This window comes from Dermacentor variabilis, chromosome 4 (genome assembly GCF_050947875.1).
Source record: "Dermacentor variabilis isolate Ectoservices chromosome 4, ASM5094787v1, whole genome shotgun sequence".
NCBI lineage: Eukaryota > Metazoa > Arthropoda > Arachnida > Ixodida > Ixodidae > Dermacentor > Dermacentor variabilis.
Genome location: NC_134571.1, coordinates 139,322,698 through 139,339,552, shown reverse-complemented (window position 1 = coordinate 139,339,552; position 16,855 = coordinate 139,322,698). Strand labels below are relative to the sequence as shown.

The 16,855-nt window shown below is 47.4% G+C and overlaps 1 protein-coding gene across 1 annotated transcript in view; it reads right to left on the bottom strand.

The window, feature by feature from the left end:
• Positions 1-16,855, bottom strand: part of LOC142579850 (creatine transporter-like) — a 54,741-nt gene that overhangs the window by 11,654 nt on the left and 26,232 nt on the right. The window contains exons 10-11 of the mRNA XM_075690467.1: positions 14,635-14,763; positions 10,210-10,309 (exon numbers count right to left, since the gene is read on the bottom strand). Of these exons, the coding sequence (XP_075546582.1) occupies positions 10,210-10,309; positions 14,635-14,763 (229 nt within the window). The remainder of the gene's footprint in view (positions 1-10,209; positions 10,310-14,634; positions 14,764-16,855) is intronic.

Sequence of the window (16,855 nt, the reverse complement as noted above, 5' to 3'; positions counted from 1 at the left end):
TGCCAAACAATAAAAGAAAACTGAAAGTGATTTTTTGGCACGGCTGCGCACTACCTCCGGGATCGGCCCACGCAAGAGGCCGCGTTTCTACCAGAAAGCTCGCCTTCGTGCATAGCGTTCGCCGCCAGCGTCTCCCGGAAAACGTTACGCGTTACATAAGCTGCATTTTCCGGGAAGCGTGTGAAGCAGTCAGGGACCAGGTACTCCAGGTACAAACCCAGAAAACGCCTGGTTCCGTAAATCTGACCTTCAAGATCAGCCAAGGTGAAACTGGGAGTTAGCCTGCCACTACCGGCGGCTTCTCCGTACGCCGCGTGGGCGCCCATATCTTGAAAGCGACCTGCGATGTGCACAAAGTCCGCCGAGTGCTGATTGCCTCGTATGCGCTGTGCTTTCCACGCTTTCCGACGGCGCTGAGCAGCGTCTGTGTCCTTTCCCAAATCAAGCAAAACCATGCTATTGCTCGACAAACTTGGTTTGGTCATGTTCAACCGCGGGATACTTTTATTCTGTAACCAAAGCCATGCCTGCCGTGTGCTGGCCACCATTAGTTCCCACGGGCTCTCCCGTGCTTCCTAGTCTCGCTGGAAAGCTGTCTGGCCAACGCCGTGCGTCGCGCGCTGTATTGCCTGTATTGCAATAGAAAAAAAAACATCTCAGTGCCTTTCCACGCTGTCAAGAAGGATGACCAGCGAAGCTGTGTATGTGGGCCCCTTAATGGTGAACTGCGCCTGGCCCGCGTATGGGGAGTGCTTAACGCCTGCTTCACCTCCGCCGCGGGTCGGCCCGGCATTGCACTATCTTCGGGATCGGCCCACGTATGGGGGAGTGCTTAACGCCTGCTTCAGCTCCGCCGCGGGTAGGGCCGGTATTGCACTATCTTCGGGATCGGCCCACGTATGGGGGAGTGCTTAACGCCTGCTTCAGCTCCGCCGCGGGTAGGGCCGGTATTGCACTATCTTCGGGATCGGCCAACGTACGGGGAATGCTTAACGCCTGCTTCACCTCCGCCGCGGGTCGGCCCGGTATTGCACTAACTTCGGGATCGGCCCACGTATGGGGAGTGCTTAACGCCTGCTTCATCTCCGTCGCGGGTAGGGCCGGCATTGCACTATCTTCGGGATCGGCCCACGTATGGGGGAGTGCTTAACGCCTGCTTCAGCTCCGCCGCGGGTCGGCCCGGCATTGCACTAACTTCGGGATCGGCCCACGTATGGGGAGTGCTTAACGCCTGCTTCACCTCCGTCGCGGGTAGGGCCGGCATTGCACTAACTTCGGGATCGGCCAACGTACGGGGAATGCTTAACGCCTGCTTCACCTCCGCCGCGGGTCGGCCCGGTATTGCACTAACTTCGGGATCGGCCCACGTATGGGGAGTGCTTAACGCCTGCTTCATCTCCGTCGCGGGTAGGGCCGGCATTGCACTATCGTCGGGATCGGCCCACGTATGGGGGAGTGCTTAACGCCTGCTTCAGCTCCGCCGCGGGTCGGCCCGGCATTGCACTAACTTCGGGATCGGCCCACGTATGGGGAGTGCTTAACGCCTGCTTCACCTCCGTCGCGGGTAGGGCCGGCATTGCACTAACTTCGGGATCGGCCCACGTACGGGGAATGCTTAACGCCTGCTTCACCTCCGCCGCGGGTCGGCCCGGTATTGCACTAACTTCGGGATCGGCCCACGTATGGGGAGTGCTTAACGCCTGCTTCATCTCCGTCGCGGGTAGGGCCGGCATTGGACTATCTTCGGGATCGGCCCACGTATGGGGAGTGCTTAACGCCTGCTTCACCTCCGCCGCGGGTCGGCCCGGCATTGCACAAACTTCGGGATCGGCACACGTATGGGGAGTGCTTAACGCCTGCTTCACCTCCGTCGCGGGTAGGGCCGGCATTGCATTAACTTCGGGATCGGCCCACGTATGGGGAGTGCTTAACGCCTGCTTCACCTCCGCCGTGGGTCGGCCCGGCATTGCACTAACTTCGGGATCGGCCCACGTATGGGGAGTGCTTAACGCCTGCTTCACCTCCGTCGCGGGTAGGCCCGGCATTGCAATACCTTCGGGATCGGCCCACGTATGGGGAGTGCTTAACGCCTGCTTCAGCTCCGCCGCGGGTAGGGCCGGTATTGCACAACTTCGGGATCGGCCCACGTATGGGGAATGCTTAACGCCTGCTTCACCTCCGCCGCGGGTCGGCCCGGTATTGCACTATCTTCGGGATCGGCCCACGTATGGGGAGTGCTTAACGCCTGCTTCACCTCCGCCGCGGGTCGGCCCGGCATTGCACTACCTAACTTCGGGACCGGCCCACGTATGGGGAGTGCTTAACGCCTGCTTCACCTCCGCCGCGGGTCGGCCCGGCATTGCACTAACTTCGGGATCGGCCCACGTATGGGGAAGTGCTTAACGCCTGCTTCAGCTCCGCCGCGGGTAGGGCCGGTATTTCACTATCTTCGGGATCGGCCCACGTATGGGGAGTGCTTAACGCCTGCTTCACCTCCGTCGCGGGTAGGGCCGGCATTGCACTATCTTCGGGATCTGCCCACATATGGGGAGTGCTTAACGCCTGCTTCACCTCCGTCGCGAATAGGGCCGGCATTGCACTATCTTCGGGATCAGCCCAGATATGGGGAGTGCTTAACGCCTGCTTCACCTCCGCCGCGGGTCGGCCCGGCATTGCACTATCTTCAGGATCGGTCCACGTATGGGGAGTGCTTAACGCCTGCTTCACCTCCGCCGCGGGTCGGCCCGGCATTGCACTATCTTCGGGATCGGCCCACGTATGGGGAGTGCTTAACGCCTGCTTCACCTCTGCCGCGGGTAGGGCCGGTATTGCACCATCTTCGGGATAAGGCCCACATATGGGGAGTGCTAAAGGGGAAGCTTTAGCTCGGGTAGGGTGGCTAGAATGGGGATGTGTGAAGACCGGCCTCCGGAAGCTGGCCCCAAAACGCGTTCCTGCCGCGTGACGGCGCTGCCGGCCGGGGCGCCGTTTAGGGCGCCGTAGTTTCTCGCGGCGTCTGCATACCTCCGGGCGGGAAAATGATTTGGTAGCGCTTAGTTTTAGCGTTTGAATGCGTTAGAATCTGACCAGACTTTTTTCTCTACATTGTAGATGCTGAGAGAATTTAATGTTTCGCTGCTGTCATTCCACATGGAAACAGCGAGCACCGACTACGCAGCAGACACAGCAATGGTTTTTGCGACCACCTCTTGCCGAGATTAGCGCGCCTATGCCTCGCCGAAAGTATATAGTTCATAGGAACCGCCGCGCAAGGCCAGCGCATTGGAATAACCTTGAATGTGTCGCCCGCACATAAGTCAAATATTTGGGATTGTAAAATTAAATGGAAGAAGTTCATGCAATATATCAGCATTGTGGTGAAGAAATTCTAGGAAGTACAAAGCGCTTGCGACTTAATACATGTTTATTGGAAATAACACAATAATTGCATATCACATTTTTACAAAACACAAGGCTTAACCTTCTTGGCTTTGTTGTGGATGACACACTGATTTTTAAAAAGTGAATATGTGTTATACAATAAAACCTAGACACCGATCCTGTTAGATCAGCGGAATGCATGCTTCCTGCAGCAAATCTGTGCCACATTGGCTGCTAGAAGCAATAGATTCTTGACAACTTTTGCGTGCAGTCGCGTAGTGCTAAATGCCTGAGTAAACCTGTCCTCGAGTGTCTGAATGAGGTTGTATAGACAGACTAAGGGATACTGAAGCCCCCCCAGACTGAAATGCATAAGCTTGCATACTTCATTATAATGATGAACTGCGCAGGAGTGGGGTGATCATTGGCTCCGCTGGACTGTCTCACAATACCAAATGAACGCTCCAGGCAATCCTGACTGAGGCGGGAAGTCATCAAGAACCTGAACTCAGCCTTCTCAGTTAGATATGTCAAGAGGTCTTCAGTGGAATGTATGGTCACACGCAGACCTTCTGATGTGCCCTTGCTTAAGAAGCCGAGCCCTTTAGCATGGGCCTCCCACTGATCCAGAAACGCCAGCATGCTGTTAAGTGCAGTTTCTTGAGCACTGCCACGTCTGAAACAACACGAAAAGCATTTACCACTGGCACACGAAATTGAGCACAGTTGCTCTACTAGCTGTGCATACCTCAAAGCTTCAGCTAGAAACCGTGATGTCATGGCTTCAATTGTTTGAGCCATCACGTCAATGAACACCCTTGTTGGCTCCAGATTTGAGCACTGTTGCTCAATTTTTTCTTTGTGTAAGTTCATGGCGTGCACAACTGCACTGTTGATAATATTGAAGGCCAGATTTACCCGCATCTTTTCAAATCCATAGGGTATATGTGTGAACATGTCAACTTGGGTGCAACTTTCAATGTCAAGGCACTGCTGTCGACCTTCCATGCCGTTGCAACATGTTCACAGGGTGTCAGGGGATAGCGACAGCAGTTCACACCACCTACTTTGAAGAAAAGCTTAGGAAACACGAGAAAAACGCAGTTGCACTACACCGACCACGAGAGTTACATTGTACTGCACCGTGGCCTACGAGACTGACAAGCTTACGGCGCCCCCGCGCTAGCCACCCTACCCGCGCCCCCGACGGAAGCGCCAAATTTTCCCCCAGTGGGAGGAACGCGCAGCGGGGCCTCCCTAGGCAATGGCGGCGACGCCGCGGTCTTCACACCTCCCAATTCTAGCCACCCTAGCTCGGGTGCTCCTATCTAAATACATGTTCTTTATTCATTTATTGAAGACATTCCTTACAGAAATGCCTTGGGGGACGCGACAAAAGGCACTGAACGTGCCTGAGTGGGCCTCGCCACCCTTGGCAGCTGCGGTAACACAAGCACATAAATTAATAACAAAAAGTATAGAATGCAATAGCCGCAATTTGAAACACGGTAAAACTTAAACTTCAATAAGTGTTCTTCCTTTTTTTTTCATCAATAACATAAATTCAGATACAGTCATGCATTGTACAGGTATGTCGAAACAACAGTCGTCCGGGTGCAGAAAATATATCGGACTTTCACAATACAAAGTCAAGAGACAGAGTACGCGGAAACCAACTGGGATCAGTCTGGCACGATTTTTAGTCTGTGTTAAGAAAAAAATTTCTGAGCATTTTTCTGAAAATGTGCAGTGAGGTAGCTGTAACGAGTGCTTCAGCTATTTCCGGATATTCGTTTAGAAGGTCTGGTATCATAAAACTTAGTTTTTGATCGCCATATTTTGTACAAGAACGTGGCGTGGGTATTAAATTATTTCGTAGGCATGTACGGACCAGGTTTCACTTGATATTTGGTTTGGAAAGGTGTTGTTTGGTGCTGATGCAATATTTCTAGGGCCAGTTTATATTTATGCAATTTATGAATAGGCAGTATTGCATTTGATTTAAGAAAGGGTGTAGTGCGTTCAGAAAGTTCTAAATTTCCGATTGCACGTACCGCTCGCTTTTGCAAGGAAGAAAGACCGTCTAGGTTGGTCTTAGTCGTTGTTGACCATACTAAGAAACAGTAACATAACTGGGAATGAATGAGCGCGTAGTATATCTGCCTTTTCACCGCAGACGGGATATAATACCTTACTTTATTTAAGATTCCAACAGCTCGCCCTAGCTCACTTCGGAGCTTGTCAACGTGAGGCGTCCATGAGAGGTTTTCTTGAAATGTCACCCCCAAAAATCTAACTGATACAGATTGTTCGATGGTAACGTTCTGAAATTTTAAATCTAAGTTTACAGTCGGGTGGTTTCCTCGCGGCCGGAAGAGTAAATATTTCGTTTTGCTGATGTTTAATTGAAGTCTATTAGCTTGAAGCCACAAATCCAGACCTGTTAGTCATTCGTTAGCTCTATGAAATACCTATCTTACATGAGCACCTGAGAAGAATACATTCGTATCGTATTATATTTTTCTTTCAATGTTGTCTAGTATGTGCTCCTTTATTTCAAGAAGTGCACTTTCAGACGGCTTGTTTTTCCTAAACCCGAATCGTTCGCTTACTATTATGTTGTTTGTCGTCAGAAAGCCAGAAAAGTCTTATGTAATATGTTCTCCGCTATCTTCGCAAAGATATGAAGCACTGAAATTGGTCGGTAATTGTTCTTGTCTTTAACGGAACCACCTTTATGCATTACGGCCACACGGGCTAGCTTCATTGCGACTGGGAACACTGCGGTTGAAAGAATAAGGTTGGTCGCGGGATCGAATCCCGGCCACGGCGGCCGCATTTCGATGGGGGCGAAATGCGAAAACACCCGTGTACTTAGATTTAGGTGCACGTTAAAGAACCCCAGGTGGTCGAAATTTCCGGAGTCCCCCACTACGGCGTGCCTCATAATCAGAAAGTGGTTTTGGCACGTAAAGCCCCATAATTCAATTCAAGAATAAGGTTGAGAATGTGCATAAGGGGGATGCTCACCATCTGCGCGACAGCTTTCAGTGGTCTAGCTTTAATGTCGTCAGCTCCAGCGGCGCAATCGTTTTTTAAAGCCAATATGACATCAGTTATCTCATATTGATCAGTGGATGACATAAATATAGTATTTTGACAGTGTGTTTTCACAAAATGTTCGCAAGGTATATTAGTGCGGTCATCTGCGGAAGCACCCACAATAATAAAGTGTTCGTTAAACAAGTTTGCGACCTCGATGTCACACATGGACTCACTTTCATACAAAACACGTTTTGGCGAACTTGTCTTGCCTATAATGTCCCGGATCGCCTTCCATACAAGACGAGAATTTCCCACAATTTCAGAAAAATTTTTCATATAGAATTCTCGTTTTGCTTTTTTGATACCAGCAGTTAATTTGTTCCTCACTTTCTTAAATGTTTGAAGATCACCTTCACATCTTGTGTCTAAGAACTTCTGGAAAAGTCTCTGCCTGTGTTTAATTCTGGTAGATAATTCATGCGATATCCAAGGTTTTCTTGTTCTTTTCTGTTTTTTAGGAGCTTTTAGCGGAAAGAAGACATTGTAGGCAGAAGTAAAGCACTTCAGAAATACATTATAAGCAACATTTGGATCGTTTTCCTTTATGACACTGTCCCATTTCTGTTGTTCCATGAGTTCTTTAAACCTTAACATGTTTTGTTCTGAGTAGTCTCTAACCAGAGTTTCTTTTTCTAATGTACGCTTTTGTTTCGATGGTATTAGACAATAAATTGGTACATGATCGGTAAGATCACAAGTGATTACACCTGACTTAATCTCATCAGGGCAAAAGCTTGCAATACACAGGTCTAATATCGTTTCAGTACTTGAGATGACACGGGTAGGCTCGTTAATTACATTTGAACAACCATATGATTCGAAAAGTTCTCTGCAATGCAGGAAGGTAGCATTATCTTCAGAAGCATCTATATTAATGTCGCCGACAAAAACACATTCACGGTTGATTTCAATACTACGCACAAGTACTCCTTCTGGAAACTGCATAAATTCACTTATACACCCAGATGGTGGTCGGTACACGACAGCAAGAACTATGTTGTAGCAGCGAATAAAAACACACTCAAAATTTTCGTTCACTATATCATAATTTGGTGGAATTTGGTACGGCAGATCCAAACGGACATACAGGGCCACGCCACCTCCACGCTTCAATGAACGACAGGCTGACACACAGTCATATCCCGGTATTAAAAAACAATCATCCGGTGTGAACCATGTTTCACTAAAGCAAACGAAATAGAATTCATGGTTTAGGCTCGATAAAAATAAGGCAACCTCATCAAATATATTACGCAAGCTTTGGCAGTTCAAATGAAATAAAGAAAGCGTTTGCTCATCCTTCAGCTGCACAGTATGATAAGCGATATTTCGCTTGAATGGAGTGGCGCTTTCTTGGAAGTATAACAGAGGACTATGCTATCATTTCAGGTTTGCAAGATCATCCTTATCACGGACAAACTGCACAAGCGCCGGTCTTTTTTCTTACAAGTACTTTTCCATTCGCGTGCCAAACCAACGCCTCCTATTGGCCAAACGAACGCGTAGCCAGATTCCTTCGCCCAGCGTTTTGCACTTGCCAGAAGAGCACGAGAGAACCGAGTCAGATTTTCGCAGATAAACATGTTGGTATTAGCGTCTCGTAACGCCTTCCTTTTTTTTCAGCCAAGCGTCGCGAATTGCTGATTTTGCGAAGCTAACAATTACGCCTCGTGTTTTACCCGGCTTAGCAGGACGCCTGTGTAAGGCTGTTATATGTCGCTCGAGCACAGTGGCTTAAGCTCCAGTGTCGTACCTATATCGTTAACTTTCTTCATCAAATCTTCGTCATCAGACTCCGCAATGCCGTGAAGTTCAATGTTCAGACGACGGCTGCGCCACTCTAGATTATGTACGTCCAGATTGAGCTGTGCAATTTCGCTGTCCCCTTCCCCCTTGCCGAGCTGTTCAACTCACTTCGTAACATCCTTGGTTAACTTTTCTTGGGCAAGAAGGCGTGTTCGAAAGTCGTCAAACTTATCAGAGAGTAGTTGCACGGATGATTCAAGAGGCTCAAGCTTGGCAGACAGGGCCAGGAGAGAGTCAATCTTGCTTTCCATTGCAAGAAGCCGAGTGATTAGCTCTCGATCGGACGGCTGTTCTTCACGTGCAATGCGGGATTTGCTGCCACCCTTGCATGATTCACACTTCCAGGATTTATATGCGTTTCCTCGTTTCGATTTGCATGTATCCTCCGAAACGCCACTACAGGGTCCAAGATGAAAGAAAAAAGAACAATCAGAACAGCGTATCGACCGACAGCCGTCAGCAATAAGCTGTCGGCACGCGCAGCAGCGTAACACGATGTATGCACGATCAACAACAGTTCCCTTGGCGAGAATTCGTTTTTCTCGGCAACCATGGCACCAAATTTGACGGGGTATGTGGCATTTAAAAGAAAAACTTAAAATCTAGTGACTGTTGGTTTCTAATTCATGAGTTAGGTCGCCGATTTTTTATTAAACATTGGCAAACATCAAAAATTTCCAGAAAACGAAACTATCAAATTTACAACTCATTAACTCAACAACGAAAATGATAATACAATTCTGTGAATTGCATCTAATAGTACATCTAAAGCGGACAAAATTGATATGTTACATACGAATATAAATAAGATTTAGTAATATGGAAATACATCTTTTGCAGAACTCTTGTAACCAACGTAGCAAATTCACGTAAGATGTAAAATGATGCATAGAATTTGACCACTTTGAATGATCTAATGGATGCCATTTACAGATCCACGATATCTGTTCTTGATGCAGAACAATGAATTCGTAAACTTCGCGTTTTTATTTTTTTTTCAAACTGTCGAATATTTTAAAATATGTTTAACAACATTCAAGCCTCAAATCGAATTTCCGCTTCCAACAGTCACTAGAATTTTTCTCTCTCAAAGACGCCGCAATTAAAGCGCTCGCGCGACAGCAGGTATACTACGTCCCAGCTAATTATAACGTTAGGCGACGAATCCGATTGCGCAAGACCAACGCGGTTGAAACTCGACCGAGCGATAGCACGTGCACACCGTGAGGGCAATACCAATGATCGTATCTAAAGTAGCGAATAAACGCATTAAGTACGTTGTTGAGCAAGCGGAGAAAGTCCGAAAGGGCAACAGAAACGTATCCGTCGTAAAAAAAGCGAAGAACCATTGGTCGTTTCTGCAAGAATCTGCGGCAGTTACCCAATCACGTTGCCCCGTCGCCGCCAGTTGACTTCGTCCGTTTCCAGTCGCCTGTTACGACATATTTGTCAACTTTTTCTCAGATCCTTCTTCGTTATAGCATATTGTATACCCAAATATTGCAGTTGTGATGAAGTACTTAATTCTTTTGTTTAGTGAAGCCAAACCCTTTGCAATAACACACTCGTGATTATGTAATGTATTTATATTCTTTGTTCGCAAATACTACCATATGTACTTTCCCTTCCTGTTATAATCCCATGAGGAATTGACAATATGTGAAACAAATAGTATTTTCGAATGCCGTTCATATAAGCCCGCCTCTCATGTGATGCCCCACGGTGAAAAATAAACGAGTAAATAAATAAAGTAAATAAACACGAATTGCGACAAAAGCTCTGTCCTCCTTGTCATATATGTCTGCACCTGTGCGCTCATTATCGTCACATATAAGTATACTAGATGCGACACCCGCTAATGCCACAATTCACTTTGGTGCGCGGTTAAAAGCGGTCACGCAATTGCCAATGGCTTACCGTATCCGTTGACTAGCAGAAGGACTTCGGCCAACGCGATCCACGGCACCAGGTCCAGGTAGGTGACGTAATCGATCAGGTGGAGAACGTACAGGCCTCCCTGGGGAACCACGAAAGTCGGTCAACAGTCCTCAGCGCATCGCGGGCACAAGTTCAGACTCGGTGACGTGGCAATCGGCGGTGCCGAGAGAGAGAGAGATAGATACATACTATTTATATACGTATGTTGAAAGGTTAGCTATAGCGACAGGCGTGGCATGCTGCTCCAGGTGAGATGGAAAGAAAAAGAAACGCGCGAATGCGATATCACAAAATGTCATTTGCACAATCACATTGAGATCTGTATCTAGCAGGAAGGTTACAAGCGCCTTAGTGGTGCGAAGTTCAAAGACGCTGCACGGTCGGAAAACGTCCCGCAGCTCAAGTCACGTGTTGTGTCACGTGCTTGAGGAACTCCTCCAAAAGAGCCGTCGGGGTCTATGCAAATACGAATTATATGGTCTAACTCCTGGTCAACACCGCGGGTGGGACACAATCGCGCAAGTAAATAGCGCCTCGCGTAGGCGAAATTCAGGCGAATGCGACCAAGCGGCAGTTGGCAGTTTCGATCAGATCACGTAGCATGTGAGCGTTGCAGTCGGAGTCGAAACGATAATTAATGTGGAACGTGCGAGACTACGGCTATGGCTACGACTGACACAGGCGCCAATGCGTCACTTCCTCCCCCATAAAAAAAAAACTACTTTCCTTAATTGACAACTTGAATTTGAGCGGCTACGGAAACTGTTCGCTCAAGTGAAAGTTCGCTTTTAAATGAATTGCAAATGCGCAACCCCATGTGCTATCGTTGTGGCGATTGCAGCAGAACCTTTATGTTGCTTCGCTATAGCGCTCTCCTTTGGACATTTTATTTTTACGACGATGCCGAACTGTGTCTAAGAGCGGGCTTTAGCATAGAGCGCCAAGTTTGGCAGGCAGAGTGCAAGACTGTCGTCCATCCTGAAAGCCAGAAAAGAGCTACGCGGGGTACTTCCTCCTCAAGGATTTCCGCACAGCCTATATTTATTTCAGTCACGCTGTACACATTTCTTGTGTGCTCAACTTGTTTATGTCATGCCCTGTTCATCAGCAACAAACTGAACTCTCTGCTTACTCACTGTGTGACGTTGTTTGTGTATCTGACACTATGTGCGAGCGCATGGCACCTTGAGAGCCTGTGTGACAGTGCCCACACTGTCTTTTGTTGCCCCTCCGCGACTTCTGTACTTCGTTCCTCTATATTTTCAGTACGCTCTTTCCTAGTTCAGGGTAGCCAATCGGAGATATCCTCTGGTTAACTTCCCTGTCTTTCCTTTCATCTCTCTCCTTTTTTACCAAATTAGGCTTAATTTCACTTCAGTGTTCGGAGCATTCCTACATGTGATCGCTTTACGCGTAAAGCACCACCAAGTTTCACGGCAAGCTCCGCGTTCCGCGTTGTGTCAACAATTTTGAAGGAATAATTTTTGCTTTCTTGTGATGTCTGCAGCCAATAAATAACTTATACATGCGCCTAGCTTACGCAGATAGTTGAGCTCTTCTTACGGAAAAAGAAAATGCGATATTGCTGACTATATATATATATATATATATATATATATATAAAAGAGAACTATTCTGAGATTGCAAGGACGCACTAGAAAACGCGCAACGGATCATTCGACCACCGTGACTTGCTTTCATTGCAGTTTGCAGCATCTCGGTATAAACTAACATAACCTTGGCAAAATTTATTGGCGGTCCATCATAATTCACGACTGAAATGGTTTAAACTTGGAAGTCGACAAAAAGTTTCGCAGAACTTTATTTCATTCCGGTAGCAATACACGGACACTGAAGGCGCCTTCGCGCCGTCGCCGCCGCCGTGCTGTCACGGTATTGACGGCGCATGCGCGGCCCGATCTTATAGAATTAAAAGAGCCCCCCCCCCCATAATAAGTACCAATAACTACCAATAACTACGAAGCCAAGAGGAAGCGCCGTCACGCTCTGCTCCTCTGCCGGAGCTTGGTCAGCGTTCTGGCTTCCGCTGCTGGCACGAGCTTTGTGCGCACGCACATTCGAGTTCCTGCCGCACAACTGGGGGCACACAACACCGCGGTGCATAAACTGGTCCGAATGGAACGTACAGTAAACGTCAAGGTTGAAGAAATAAAACGAAGGACACCGACCAACAGAAGTGCTAAAAAATGAATGAATCTAAAAGACGTTCCGGCTTCGCTACGGAAGCCTTGTTGTGAACAAGGCTTCCGTAGCGAAGCCGGAACGTCTTTTAGATTCATTCATTTTTTAGCACTTCTGTTGGTCGGTGTCCTTCGTTTTATTTCTTCAATGCTTCATCCCGACCAGACGGGCTTCCGTCGAACCCTCGATTTCATAACCGTCAAGGTATATGTCTAGTTCTTTTATTGGGCGCTGACAAGCGCCGACATTTGCCCGTCGGTCTCGTCAAAACCTCCTTGATGTGCTCTTGGGCACCTTCGAGGTGCGACGTCTGTAGCGCCGTTGCCGGCGTTCCTCATTACGCTAGCGTCGTGAGACGCCTGGTATCGTTCGGGGCGCTGTTTGCGCTGCGCTGGAGCAGTTTGTCTCGTGCACTACGCCGTGTCGCCTCCGCGAATTGTCCGAACACTGTCTGAGGAGCTCGAGCACTATACGTTAAACATTTATGTCGCTCTCAATGCTTCGCCTTCAGGTGAAGCGGTCGCTTTTTTGTTTCTTTTCTCTCAAGAAGAATGCGCTTATCTAGGTGCCCCCAGTGAGTGTTCTATTGCGGAGGCTTTTGGGCGTCGACATGCCTCCATTAAATATATATTATAGTTTGTGTTGGGGGTCCCAATTAGCCTTGATCTAAGAATCCAGATGCATTTTACACTATTTTCCGAACGTGCAACTTGTTTTCTGAATAAATTATTTTCTAGTTAGTTCCATAGAAAATCAACACTGCTTTCATCGTGCAGTGCATGTCCGGTCACAGTGCGCACATTCGCGTACGCGATGGTGGCCAGGGCAAAAAAGCGCAGACGTTAAGCTATGGGTAAAACGAAGCCCGGCGCACTGAGTGGGACACCATTTCACGGTTAAAGCTCTGAATATTGCTGCACACTTCACGCGACCGCGTTGCTGGAGACACTACCGTGTTTGACGGTATATGGTCGATGTGTCGCCCGTTACCGTCAGCAGTGGCGAAGAACAGTTTTTCTTCCTCGTAATGCCTGCAGCCAGCAATTACCTTGTGCACGCGCTTTGAGGCGGTAATTCAATTCTCTTTACGAATGAACGTGACGTGTTGGCTGTGCAATAAATCTGTATTTAAATTACTCTGTGCGCATTCTAGCGAGTTCTCGTCCATAAAAAAAGAAAGCATGGTCCTACCACCTTCGAATTTCACCTCACCGGAATCTGCAGCGCTTTGGAAAATTTCAAGGAGCACTTAGTATTTCCACCACCGCGCGAGGCTTAGACATTATGCCAGAACGCAAGGTAGTGGCTTCCACTCCCACCAAAGGTGGTGAGTTCTAGTGCCTTAATTAACTCAATCTTAATAAACTGTGCTTTAATTAACTGTGCCTTAATTAACACAAGATGTTGTGGGTTCGACTCCCACCAATGGCCGAGGATTCGACTCCCACCAAAGCTGGTGGGTTCGAACGCCTTAATTAAACATATCTTAATTAACATTGCATTAAGAACCTTCATCTTTACTAACACCAAGGTCTTGAGTTGGACTCTCACCAAAGGTCGAGGGTTGGCAGCCTTTCTGCTTCGTGGCGTAGTCTACGCCGGTGAACGCTGGATTTTCCGCCTCATGAGCCATTTACTGCTCTCGCATTAATAAAATTAGGAACCTCTGACGCATGTTTATCTATAAGCACGTATAGCGTGCGCGTGTGCCTGGGGATTTCACTATAGAAGTATCCAGTTCGCTAGCATATAGGCGCAAGTTCACCCCACTTTATAACGTGGTCTTTTGACTTGCCACCCGGCACTGTTTACAGCCGCTCGTTTCCCGAAGCGAGAGAGTCGTTCCGGAAGAATGATACGCGGTCTGTCCCAAAGTACGTACTGCGATTTCCAGTGCATGCATATTTCAGGCATGCATATTTCAGGCATCCATATTCAGCAGCTTTCCCACCATTCCTGACTGAGGGGACCATAATAAGCTGACGATGACGTCGCTAATGTGGCTTATCGTTATAAGCGATATATATATATATATATATATATATATATATATATATATATATATATATATATATATATATATATATATATATATATATATATATTGTTATATGCAGTATGGTTGTAAGTACACTACACCCGCGCACTGATCAATGCGCAGACTGCACGAATCGGCATGCACGGCCCCGTCGTTCAACTTACGCCCGTGGCCGCGGGTAGGGACAGAATAAACATGACGATGCATGTGACCAGGGTGCACCGCAGTCGGTGTGGCCTGAGCCCCGGGTAGATGTCCATGAAGGTCGACACTCCGACCTCCAGGAACGCCGCCTGGTGGAGGAACGACGCGGCACGCATCAGGGACGAGCCATCGCGTCGGGCGAAGCAATAGGCTTAGCAGCTGTTAAGCCTAACAGTCTCGGGATTCCTACATACGAACGCACGCGGACATGCATTTATCTAATGCAGCTTAGAAATGCCGTGCTGTGGGCCTAGGTAGCATCTAGCTGTGGATAGGTTCGAGACTATATATAGCGTCAGTAACTTAGCGCGAAAGTCGACAAACTTAGCAAATGTTTAGTTACCTTAAATTAAATTATGGGGTTTTACGTGCCAAAACCACTTTCTGATTATCAGGCACGCCGTAGTGGGGGACTCCGGAAATTTCGACCACCTGGGGTTCTTTAACGTGCACCTAAATCTAAGTACACGGGTGTTTTCGCATTTCGCCCCCATCGAAATGCGGCCGCCGTGGCCGGGATTCGATCCCGCGACCTCATGCATGCTCAGTAGCATAACACCATAGCCACTGAGCAACCACGGCGGGTTTTAGTTACCTTAACGACAACTTCGCTTTTGCAGAGTCTTCGCAGCTTCCTTTTTTTTTTCAGTGACGTAAATAACCAGCGAATCGCCCGTGTAAAATTCCTCAAGTGGCTAGGGCTAAGTGACGTGTCTCGCCCGCATTTTATCTCGACGAGATTATATGGACCTTCACTTGCCGCAGCTTCAAGAGAGATACGAAAGAGCTTATCTGTGCGTCGAAGCTGCTTTTTATTTACGCCTGATACCGGTGTGCGACTCTCAGCAGTGAAAAAAATTCTGATATACTGGCGTTTTGAGAAAATCAGATAGGCCGTAGCAGCCCTGTGGGCCAATAAGAGTTGACAAGATGGTGATCAAATGCGACTGCATCGCGGAATTTTAGTGTGCAAAAAAAGCAGCCTCGTTAAGAAATCGGCCGGTTCTTTTGACATTTCCACCGTTGACTCGCCAACGCAGGAGTTAGGTGAAATCTAAAGTTTCAAAAATAATAAGAAAGACGTCCAAGTTGATTATTTATTTATTTATTTAAAATGACAAAATTCCGGGAATAGATCATCATGATTATCACTTAGTGACTGTTCACTAAAGATGGAGTATTTTAAGGCGCGACCCGTCACCATTGTCCAAAAATAGTTGCCGCACTGGTTCGGTCGAGACCAAGTTAAAGGCCGGTGTCATCTGTGGCAATCGCAAAGTGAAAAAGAAAAAAAGAAAACTACTTTTCCGCTAATTGGAACGGTCACGATTGCGCCACTATTATATCGAATAATTGATCTTGCACCGAAGCAGATTTACAGTTAAACAGACGAAAAAGACAGGTGCGCCGTCCATGAAGTAGATATATTTAAAAAAAAATAGCGAATGTCGAATAAGAGCGCGAAAATCGCTCTTTAGCCAGAAAGGCTTGGCTCTCTGGGTTACATATAGCGCGCTCTGCCGCGTAACTTTTCCTTTTATGTTCGCTATGACAGCCAAGATAAAGATTATCGAAACTTTTGTTACTGCTTTGTTTGATCGCGTTAAGTCAACGACGTCACACCCTAAATTCACCCTAAAGTCAACACCCTAATTTTTTTGACCGATACTCATGTGAAATAATGCCCTCATAACGAACTGAACATTAGCTCTATTGAACTTAAAGCGTCCACGGCCAGCACCAAGCCTTGTATAAAGGGACGTATAGCAGACTGGTGCAGGTCCACACAATCCGCGCATCGAGAAAGCCATTCGCAGTGACGCTGAGAAACAATTGAAGTCAGCGACAAAAAAATTTGTGTCTACTACGCGCAAACGTCCTCAATATTTTTTTTTAGTGCGTCTTTTCTCCGCTAGAGATTACGACATGAAAGTTTTTTTTTCTTTAACTGATAATGAACGAGTCTGGGTACGTCAAGTTACCTGATATATGAAACTATATTTCGCGCATAAGCCTGTTCAATATAACCAGGTCCTACTGTATTCGATTCGCTATTATATATATATATATATATCGTGGTTGTCTTCGATCATCTTCAGTGGCAGGATACAACACACGGACGCAAATCACCGCAAAGGATTTCGAGAAAACAAAAACGCGCTAGCAGGGCGAACTATGAGA